Below are 11,504 nucleotides of genomic sequence, written 5' to 3' on the forward strand. Positions count from 1 at the left end.
TGTAAAGATGGTGTTATGCAAATTATGTCGTCAACAGCCCGAATACGGGCCGGTGGACTTTAACTGTAGAAACACTTGTCATTACGCTCGTTGTGCCAGCGGTTTTTGCTACTGCACTCAAAAAGGCAGAACGTAGAGTGGTTAGCTGGAACGTCTAAACAAGACCGTACAATGCTGGGCAAAAGGAGATTTTTACTTTCCAAAAACAGATGAGCGGTGAGTAACGGAGATTTTTCTTTTTCTCAAGGCAGCGCCGCCTGCTTGTTATAACTGTTTTTATCTGTTCATCATTATTTGATTTGTGTGAACGCGAGAGTTAGCGCTGCTCATTTGCAATAGGCTACTAGAGCAGGGTTAGCTAACCGGCACGGACCCTCTACAAACTACACAGATTTTTTTTTGGTTGGTTTCAGATTTTATTTTGAAACGGAATGTCCAAAGAATAAAGGATTCAAGAATGTGTTACCACCTTGGCCTTTGCATATCATCAAGCAAGAATACCAGATTTTTGAACAATAGATAACAGATTGTGTGCTTACCTGGGTGCTTCGCTTCAGGATGAGAGACTAATGGATGAGTCCGCCAGACGATGATCTCCCGGTCAATCATACATCATCTAATTTTTGATCATATTTATAATGTTGTTCCAATGTTATAGTCATCAACATCAGGTACCATCAACAATTCAATGATGATTCAATGTTTATTTATCATTGAGAAATCGATATCAACCATTCTGACAGTTCAGATGAAATATCAACATTTATTCAATGTCGTCTTGCTGCCCTTTATTTAATTAATTATTGTGGAAAATAGGTCGAGGTTTATTTGATGTAAGATTTTTTTTTTTATTGAAACCCTTTGAGAAGTAAATTTATGGACCCTTGTTCATTCATTTATATGCCTTAAATTAAAGTCATTAGTTGAATTTGAATTTTTTTGACTGTGTTTAAGAAAAGTAATTATTTTCATATAAAAGGGAAAATTGTGATATTTGGTTGCATGGAAATTGCAATTTAAAATGAATATTTTTATTTGTAGTTTGTAATTTTGTTTTATTTTGTCTGCTTTTCCTTGATTTTGTATCAAGTGTTTTGTGTTGAACTATTATAATTTTAATGCAGTTGGCATAAATGTAATCATTTGTTTCCGTCTATTAATTTTCACCCAGCTCCAGAGCCGAACCACTAGCCTCACTCTAACCTTGTGTTATATGTTTAAGATAAAAACCCTTAACTATTCATAAATATTTCATAAGTGTTACACTAGGAAACAGTTTGGATCTCTGTCGAGTCCAAATATCCCAGATTTCTCCCATTTTCTCCGCTCCTCACAGCGCAGACTTCCGTGTTTTGAAGGACGGAGCCGAGCAGCTGAGTCGCGTGCTGACGTGACATCAGTACAACCCCCAATAGAGTGGTGCAGGAATGAGTCCTAAAACGCGGAAGTTAGTCAGCATTTTAGCACTTCCGGTTCCCTCGTCTGAAAGTCTATGGGAATTTTGAATGCGTTTTCAGTTAAATGCCTAAAATAAGGTCTGTGGTGAACACAAGTTCAGGAGGGTTTAATGTTTTATCCTTCAACATAAAATACATCTGAAACGTGCCCCACGGGGTTTGGGGATTTTATTTGACCATTTGAGTTACAGTTAACACTTTAGCTTTGTTAATGATTTGGTTTGTTTCTGTATCTCCATGAAATATTTCTTTTTGGGGTTTGTTTTTGGTTATTTCTTTCTTTTGGGGTTTATTTGTGATTATTCCTTTATTGAGGTCTATTGTGATTTATTTTTGGGTTTGGTTGTTTCTTTGATTAGTTATTTGAATTGTTTGGGATATTGGGAATTTTGTTATTTTCATTAATGTATATATTTTTTGGAATTAACATTACTCTTTTCTTTTGTAAATTGTTTGGGAATATTTAGATTTACTTTGGTTATGTTGTTTTCTGCATTAGTTGAGGTGATTAGTTATTCTCCTTAATTAATATTGTTTGGTTAATTTTGTTTATTTAGTTATTCTTTTCCCCCACTGAGTAATTTGGGTTTTGGACGATTGTTTTGTTTTGCATTCTGTTTGTTTGGCCCATCTAATTTTCTTTTGTTTGTCCTTTCAGAGCTGAGAGCCATGTGTGGAGGAGTTGGTGTCCTGGGTGGTGGTGTCCCCCCTCCTGGTGTGCTGTGTTTCCCTGGTTAAGGTTCCCCCTTCACATCCATGAGACTGACGAATGTCTGGGGTGAATTAAGTTATTTTCTGTTATTTTGGGATACCCCTCTCCCTTCACGTCAGCCCCTTTTCAACCCTGGTAAGCCTCAGTTCTCGGCCTCATTTTCCCTCTTCTCCTTTTTAAATAGCTTTAATTGATTCTTATTCCTTAAAGTATTTTTTAAAAAAGACTATTTTTGTTAACTGGAACCACGTCTCTTGCCTGCTCAGTAACGAATCTTTGCCCCTCACTGTGAGTTGGTTAATTCCCTGGGTGAAATTCCCAAGGTGGCGTTTTTGGTCTTTCACATCCATGGTAATGTTAAGTGGAATCAATTAATGAACAAAATCTCTCCCCTAAATTGCCACTCTGTGTTAGTACTGTGTTAGCACTTTGTAAGTACTGTGTTGCTACTGTGTAAGCACTGTGTTTGTACTGTGTTATTACTGTTTTAGTACTGAGCAAGAAGTATGTTTTTACCATGTTAGTACTGTTTAAGCACTGTTTTTCTACTGGTTACTACTATGTTAGCATTGTGTTTGTTCTGTGTTAGCACTGCGTTAGCATTGTGTTAGTACTGCGTTACAAATGTGTCGGTAATGTGTTCGTAATCATAGCCTTTAGCTGTGTCACTGCCTGTGATGTTGTCGAGCTAGGCCACTTTTACGTGAATATTTCTTACAGACCTATGTGTCTGAAGTGTTTTTCAATACACATTGGGCATCTTTATAATATTCTATGTGAGACAGTTATGGTGCTGAATGGACAGCACACCTGGCCTGTTAAACTTTTCAGCACCTGTCAGTTAGCCCCACTGTCTGCCTGTCAGTACACTGCACTGACCATTGTGCTAAAAAAAATTTGAACTATAATCATTTCGTCTCTTTTGTTCATGAGAACAAACTTTGTAGCCAAGTGGCTTTATAAAATGTTTATTAGATATAAGCCAGAAATTGTTGTAATTGTGAAGGATGTCCGTATTTTATCTAACACAGTGCTAACACAATGCTAAAACAGTGCTAACAGAGCGCTAAGACAGTGGTAACACAGTACTAACATATTAATAAGATGCTGCTAACATAGTGCTAACACAGTGACTCTGGGACCTGAGTGAAGATGGTTTTGATGGTTGTGAAATCCCTCTCTGTTTTCTTTTTTCTTTGCTTTTCATACTGGGAAACGTTTCCCTTAATGCAACGCTTTTAGTTTGACTAAACCTCTGCTACTAATATCTTAACAATGTTCAACATGACTAATTTCAGAGCTGTCTTCAGCGGGACATTCTTCTTTAAATGTTTGTGAATTTCAGCTCTGCTTTAAACACAATAACCCTGGCTCTGCTTCAGGACAAGCCCAGATCAACGTTCCTGACTCCACCTGCAGGTGGATCATAGACTTCCTGTCCCATAGGAAGCAGCAGGTGAAGCTGAGGAAACATGTCTCTGACAGCAGAACTATCGGCAACGGCTCCCCCCAATGTTGCGTTCTTTCTCTGCTCTTCTCCCTGTACACCAACATCTCTCCATGACCTGTACACCTCCAGGACTCTGAGGCCTGCAGAAAAAGAACATGGCCATAAAACCGGAAGAAATGCTGCTGTTCGTGTGTTTCACAGAGTCAGATATCAGCTTTTTCATGCAGTGCTAGATAACCTCAGTATGACGACCAATTAGCCAACAACATTGTTAATCTTTCATTTCACAACATCATGTTTTGGAGAAGTTCAAACATGTGGAGCAGATAATGACAGAGAAGTTCATTAAGAGTTTCATCAGTTATCATTTTGACCATGACTCTGTAACTGAATACAGTTTGGATGGTTATGAAATCCCTCTCTCAGCTTTCTTGGTTTGAAAGTGTGAGAAATATCTCTGATTCAGAGTGTTTGAGCATCGCTGCTCTGCTGGCCTGAAACAACGGTGTCAGAGGTCACTGCCAGCGTTCCCTCATGTTCTGCCATCATTGCTGATGACAGAACATGAGGACATGGCCTCCAGAATACAGAGTGGCATCATCAAAGTCTGGACTTCAGCCTGACTGAGATGTTGTGGTGTGACCTTAAACAGGCCATTTATGCTCCAAAATTCTCCAATATGTCTGAATTCAAATAATTCTGTAAAGAAGAGTGGGACAAAAATTATCCATTGTGATGTGACAGACTCACTGCCTGTTACCCCAAATGCTGGTTTGCTGTTGTTGCTGCCATGGGTGGCAAAGTCAGTTTTTAGGTTAAGGGGGTGTTCACTTTCTTTACATATAGGACCAGGAAAGTTTGGAAGGTTTTTTTCTGTTAACCTTCTATCTGCATGTACACATGAGAACATTACAGTTTGGCTTTGGAGCATTGTAGTAAAATCTTCTGCCATTAAAAAATACATCATCACATTTTCAACCCGTAGCTAAACATTGCACCCGTCGACTCTGTGCACGACTCTACCTTGTGGTCCAAAGTGATGTGTCAGTTGCGAATGGTTCAAATCTATGTGCCAGCTCTTTAGTGTGAATGATGGGAGCCGGCACACTGCTGAGAGCCATCCACCCCTCCCCTGCACGAAAGAGCACAGAATAACGGGAGGATATTTCCTCACCCTTCTGCCACAGCCAACGCCATAAAGACACTTCTCCATTAACATAAGCCCTGTGTTGGACTCGATGTGTGTATGTAGGTGTATGCATTAAACTGATCTGGGTGCAGTGTTTGTGTGTAAAACTTTTAAGAAATGAGATGCAAGAACAGAAAAGTAGGAAGGGAGGGGGGATGACGTTGCTTAGTGCTCCACACACCACTCAGTCTACAGAGAGAAAGAGAGAGAGACAGAGAGAGAGAGAGAGGAGAAAATGTGTTTTTCAGCAACCAGTTAACAATACATTTCTTAGAAATAAGGACAAGTTGTGTGGCATAGTTTTTAAACAAAACATTATGTAAAATGAAAGTCTTACAGTTTTGTTTGTCCCCATGCTCAATTTAGAGGGTGATTTATTTGGGATTTTTTTTTTATAAATGCATAGTTATTATTACTATTATTATTAGTACTATTGTAAGTAGTAGTAGTCAAAGTAGTAGTATTAATTTTATTATTATGGGAATTTTTATTTTTTTACCCCAAAACTTAATATCGCATGACTTTCAAATTCTAGATATCATTTAGTAATGATACATAATATTTCAATTTTGGACATATTTTCCCCTAATTTATTAGTTTTGCCTTAAAAATGACGGCCCCACCCCATCCAGGGGAAAACCACATTGCTCCTCCTGAAGCCAAGGTTCGACTATCCAGGACATGTGGCCGCAAGTCTGATGATATGACTACAAAGCAGACAATTGCCCAAGTCTCTCCGATCCGAGTCCCAAGCGAGTGTCAAGTCATTTGGTCCAAGTCTCAAGCAAGTCCCGAGTTTTCCCGTTGTGGGCAGGTCAAGTCAAGTCACAAGGTCATGTCAAGTTGAGTTGAGTCGAGTCACAGGTTATGTCAAGTCCCTCACCATTGTTCCCCAGCCCACCCAAAAAGCACTCAGGTTTATATCTTGAAGAGAGAAACCTTATCTTCCTAAGGTCAATGTCAAGAAAGAGCATGCAGACTATTCCGACTATTCCAACACACGCACACACACTTTTACTAATGTTAGCTTAGCTAGCTACATATTGGCCACAGGTTGGGCAGTTAAGGTAATGTTAGCTACCTGGCTAACGTTTGCAGGTTTCACTTACTTGGCTTCATGGGTCCTCAAGTGGCAGATAAAGTTGGATATGGTGCCCTCTTTTTTCGCTAATTGTAGCGTTGCAAGTCGTGCATTTGGCGTGTCTACATTTTCCATCAGAATGGAAGTCCTTATAAGCAAAGTGAATAACTTTGGGCACTGAAGTCGAACTAGCAGCAGGCGCAGCAGTTGCTATTGTTACACCCGCGCGCACAGTGCCCATTGATCATCACTGTAACGGAAGCGGATGTGTAGTAGGAACGTATGTGTGTACCGTGTCAGGTGTGGGACAATAATAGGTGACGGACCGAGTGTACTGAGAATGGAGCGTCAATAAAGTGAACCTAAGAGGTAAGAGCATCGTATGTCTCTTGTCTGGCTCTTCATACAATGCCTGAGCACGACATGTTACAATCACAGTGCATGCGTGCTGCCAGTGCTTCTCGCTTACATGAAAAAAAAAGGGAGCCTGCCTGAACCTGCTGGAGAGTGCAGCGTGCACACAAACCGCTCTGGTCATACTAGAATGATATCCACGTGAAAAAAAACATACAATGAAAAGAACACATATGCTACAATTTTTCCAACTCATGTTGTGTCAAGTCGAGTCAAGTCTGGAGTCATTGTCTCCTAAGTCCGAGTCGAGTCTCGAGTTTTTACCTCCCAAGTCCCAGTCAAGTTGCAAGTCGTCAAATTAGCGACTCAAGTCGACTCGAGTCCGAGTCCCTATGACTGGAGTCCAATTGTCTGCTACAAAGTCAATCATTGAACGGCGACCCAGGGCTTCCTGGTGCCAAGTGCACACGTGGACACCCTTATGCCTGAACATGGTGTTCCTTATGGACAATCCATGATGAGCACAGAAGTCCAATAACAAAACAACACTCAGATTCAGATTAGGAGGGCCGTTCCTCCCAGTCACCCCCTTCCACGTCTCGCTGTCGTTGCCCATGTGAGCACTGAAGTCCCCCAGCAGAACAAGGGAATCCCCAGAAGGAGCGCTCTCCAGCAACTCCAAAAAGGGTGGGTACTCTGAGCTGCTGTTTGGTGCATACACACGAACAACAAGCAAGACCTGTCCCCCCACCTGAAGGTGGAGGGAGGCTACCCTCTCAGTCATTGGGGTAATTCATTCAGATTCTCTTAAAACCTTAACTATCCTTAGACTCTCTGTAAAGAAATCAAAGAGACAAAGCAATACAGTTTATCTTAGAGAATAATATCATTCATACTCCTGAGAATGTAAATTGCAAAATGCAGAAAACAGCACTATTATTCACTTTTTCTAACTTAACTCAGTCATTAGTGACTGATTCATAAATTAAAACATCTTTAAGCTGCTGATACAAAGAGAATTCAGTGTGAGAGGTTTTAGTCAGTCAGAGAGAACACTCATGATTAGAATAAAAGCTGAGACACTAAAAGGAGCTCGACTCACTGAATAACTGTCAGTTTAACAAACTACAACATCCTCAGCCCTGCTAAACCAGGTTTCATTCTACAGCTGGAAGACTGGAAAGTGGCTAAAAAGTTTGAACACATTAATCCTCTCCATCCTTCAAACCTGTTAATACAGAATTTAACAGTCTAATTTTCTGATGTTGGATGTGTGACGATGCTGTTTCTGTTGACGTTTCTGGTCGGCCTGTGTTCAGTTCCTTCTTCTGGAGAGATGAGGAGATAAAAAGTTGTATGTAAGAGCTGCTGCTCCTCCTGTTCAGTACCCACTCAGGGAGGCTGAATCTACACTGAGAAGGAAGAAGGTGATTGTAGTCTCAGCTCTCTGCTGGTGTTGATTTCTATCTTTGTCTTTGACAGCAGCAGCAGTAACTCTTCTGTCTCTGTGTTTATCTACAGCATCGTCTCATCCACGTCACCATGAAGCTGCTGGCTGTGTCTGCTCTGGTCTGTGCCGTGGTGGTTCTGACCAACGCTGCTGGTGAGTTTAATGAATGAACAAAGCATTACAGTGGTATTCATGTGACTTTCTCCAGTGGTAGAGAAGATTTTGGTTCATGTTGTCTTTTGGGTTTTGGGTATTTCGGGATCTGTTTTTGTCAGAGTGAGTGTTTGGTTCAGTTTTAGTCCACATTATTCAGTTTTTCTCTGATTCTGTCTTTCAGGAGACCGTGATCTGTTCAAGAGGCAGTCTGGGGAGTGGACCGTGGTTGGGAATCGTCAGTACCTCTATGTTGACTATCCCCAAACCTGGTCTCAAGCTGAGGTATGAGATGATGTTCACCATGATCTGAAGAGTGCTTCATAGTCCAGTTAAATCTGTCTGAACAGACTCCATGTCATCTTCCTCTAACATCAGTGTCCTCCTCTCTTTCTGCTCTTTATCTTTAGCAAAACTGCCACCAGCTGGGAGGTCAGCTGGCATCTGTGCATTCACACTTTGACAACCATCAGATCGGACTGCTGGTGACCAGAATGACTGGTGGGAATCCCAAAGTTTGGCTGGGAGGCTCTGACCAACATCGGGTAAATCATTAACCCTCTCAGAAATGTGACGTTTTAAAAGTGATTAAATTTGCAGGTTTATTTTTGATTTCAGTGTGTATAGGGGTGCAACAATTAAAACATTTGGCATCACAATTATACTCTGAGGAATAATCTTGGTTTCCCGGTTATCATGATTATTTTGCTTGTTATTTTTTAACCTATAGATTTTATGTGTAGAATCACATGAACATGCTTACATACTTTCCACATTCAAACTTTATTTATTGTTCCAATTTTTTAAATGGAAATAACAGAATTCCTGCGCATTTGCAAATGACAACAGAAAACACGGTGTTTAGGAGCCTTTAGGATTAATTTACCTAGAAATGTGTTGTAATGTCATCTTCTCTGATTTCAAGGAAGGTAACTGGGGCTGGAGCGATGGATCTTCTATGAACTTCAAAAACTGGTGCCCTGGAGAGCCAAACAACACCAACAATCAGGATTGTCTGCAGATGAACTATAGCTGTAAGTATAACACCATTCATTCTGGTTAAGAGAGCATAAATAAGGGACAAAGTCATGGTTAATTCATCACTGTTATCATTATTTGTAGAAAAAGTCAGAAAAGGAAATTGTAGCTGGTCAATTTCTCCTTGTGATCCAGCAGAAACAAGACCAGGACTCTCATTTATAAAACAAGGCCTAGAATCCAGACTAAACGTGAAAAATTGTCATGTCCCAAAAATGTGTTCCTCTTCATACAGTTAGTCCAAGGTTTGCTCTGAATGAGAGAATCTAAAGGCCTCACTAATGTTCTCCTGTTCTGTTTCTGATATTTTACAGCTGGCCAGTGCTGGGATGATTATCAGTGCAGCGAACAACTTCCCTCCGTCTGCTGGAAATCCAAGTAACCATAAACATGAGCCAACGCCATGAAGGATGGTGAAGAAGCACCAACACTGGGGGAAATGTTACACAGCAGTCTAATTTGACCCTGAGCTCTATATCTGATCCTTCTCTCTACTTTTCTTTTCTATCGCTGTAACGCTGACAAGGAATGAAGCGACAAGTGACATCGACACAAGCTGGATGGTCTCTGAGGGCCCCGACGAGATCAGACTGGACGGGTTATAGAAAGGATGCTTCACGCTAAAACTTTTCCTCTTTATTCTACTGATCTTTCTGTGCAAAATTAAAAATGCTTCAAGCATTCACAAAGACAACAGACTGTGTCATGTGTCATTTCATGTGTGAGATGAACAGAGTTTATCATGTGACGCTTCAACAAACATCTGCTTTCTAGGACTACGAGGGGTGAAAGTCAGAAAAGTGAAATCATTAAAGTGGAGGGGATAAAAACTGTGAACCCAGAAATAGAACTGAACAAAGTCGAGCTTCATCAATGACTGATTTGATTATCATGAGGTCAATGTGATGAAAATAGAGGCAAATTTAGTTCACAACACAACAAGTTTAGTAGTGGTAGCAGTTTTTATTCAATCATCACACACTCCAAACATTTTACTCAGTATAGACTGTTTGAACAACAGACAAAATAATAAATAATAATAATAATAATAATAATAATAATAATAATATCTTGAATTTATATAGCGCCTTTCAAGAAACCCAAGGATGCTTTACAGGAACACATAGACATGGACAAACTGTGTGAGGGGTAGGGGTTCTAAAAGCCGATTCTACATTCTTATCAAATGAACAACTCTCAGAAGTGCAAATAAACAGAAACAGATAAATGAAGTGAATGACGTGGATCAGCATCATTCCAGAGTTTAACTCCAATAATAGAAACATTTCTTCTTTTTATACCTTTTTCCGTTCAGTAAACTTACAAACACCTCTCCAATTATGTCATCTCTCCTGATCTGAAAGTATTTAGAGTCAGGGAATGTCTTTGAACATGGGGATTTAGAAATGTGGATCAGTGTGAGCATCATAATTCAACTTTATTACCTAAGTAAGATCTATAAAGAATAATCAGTGAGTAACCAATTAAATATGAGGCTTAATAATCAAATTTTTTATGTAGACTTACAACTGAATTTGACATTTTTCCTGTAATATAATTTATAAGTTGTTTCCCAGGTTTAAAACAAGTGGGTTTAAGTGTTATAAATGTACTAAAAATTCACAGTTTTGGGTTTTACTACATTTTTATCTCAGGTGTGCACCTTTTTAAAGTGACTGACCTTTGTAACACATCCTCACTCCCAACTGGTCACATAGTGAAGATCAGTCGAGACCCTTTTTAGTCAGTGTGTTTAAGTCTGTGTGACACAGAGAGTCACCCATAGACTTTAAAGAGATACTTCAACATTTTTGCAAATTCGCCCATAGCCATAATTCCTATAGTCTTAGTAATAGGTTTGTTTCCATGGTTGTCAGTGCAAGCTGTTTCTAGATCTGGGGGGACCGATGTACCAGCTGCACAACTAACGCTATGTAAGCAGACGGTATTTTTTGCTTTCCCTCATCAAGCTCATCAAATACACAATCCAACAACTCCAAAACACTCTCGTGGACAAGTTGGGACCTGCACTTTCACCTTTCCAGGTAAGCTGTAATAACATGTAAATCAGTGGTACTCATACTTTAGTGAGAGCCACAATCCAAATTGGGAATGTAAGGTAGATAAGATCAGTTAATCTGTAGTTGAAATGTAAAAAACAAACAAACAAAACAGTGAATTGGTGGATAATTATGAGGTTAAATGGGATGCAAATGTCTGTATAGAGTTTGAAGAACAAGTATGGCACTGATAATGAGCATATATTTATTTATTTTGTCACTGACATCAGGCTAAAACCTTGTATCTCAATTTTAATGATCTTAATTTGTTTTTATAAATCAGTACTATTGGTCACCCTTTACATCTGTCAGTGGTTTTAACAATTTTAAAGCAATAAAATATGTAAAAAGATATATAGTTTTCATTCCCTGAAAAGTGATCATTTTGGAGATACCAGTCTTTGGCCCACCACCAGCGTTATGGAAGTTCCACCTGGCCTTCAGATATTTTAAGATATTATAATGAGCTGAGTTTGAGTTCTGAGATGCTTTTCAAAGAAAGTGATTAATTATGGTTGGATATTTGGGCATTTATATCTCACATTGGGGCATTTACTGGA

The 11,504-nt window shown here is 39.6% G+C and overlaps 1 protein-coding gene across 1 annotated transcript; it reads left to right on the top strand.

Moving 5' to 3' along the window:
• Positions 1-7,600: 7,600 nt before the first annotated feature.
• Positions 7,601-9,578, top strand: LOC121508920 (type-2 ice-structuring protein-like). Its single transcript, XM_041786068.1, has 6 exons — positions 7,601-7,670; positions 7,765-7,846; positions 8,031-8,131; positions 8,257-8,391; positions 8,772-8,880; positions 9,199-9,578. The coding sequence occupies exons 2-6, from the start codon at positions 7,786-7,788 to the stop codon at positions 9,264-9,266; spliced, it is 474 nt and encodes a 157-aa protein (XP_041642002.1). The 5' UTR covers positions 7,601-7,670; positions 7,765-7,785; the 3' UTR covers positions 9,267-9,578.
• The last annotated feature ends 1,926 nt before the right edge of the window (positions 9,579-11,504 follow it).

Source organism: Cheilinus undulatus, linkage group 4 (genome assembly GCF_018320785.1).
Source record: "Cheilinus undulatus linkage group 4, ASM1832078v1, whole genome shotgun sequence".
NCBI classification, from domain to species: domain Eukaryota; kingdom Metazoa; phylum Chordata; class Actinopteri; order Labriformes; family Labridae; genus Cheilinus; species Cheilinus undulatus.

What these genes read in the sequence shown, in the direction of transcription:
- LOC121508920 (XM_041786068.1), top strand. Translation starts at nt 7,786, where the DNA reads ATGAAGCTGCTGGCTGTGTCTGCTCTGGTCTGTGCCGTGGTGGTTCTG. An exon ending in AAACCTGGTCTCAAGCTGAG is followed by an intron (nt 8,132 to 8,256) that starts GTATGAGATGAT and finishes CTTTATCTTTAG; the next exon opens with CAAAACTGCCACCAGCTGGG. An exon ending in GAGGCTCTGACCAACATCGG is followed by an intron (nt 8,392 to 8,771) that starts GTAAATCATTAA and finishes TCTGATTTCAAG; the next exon opens with GAAGGTAACTGGGGCTGGAG.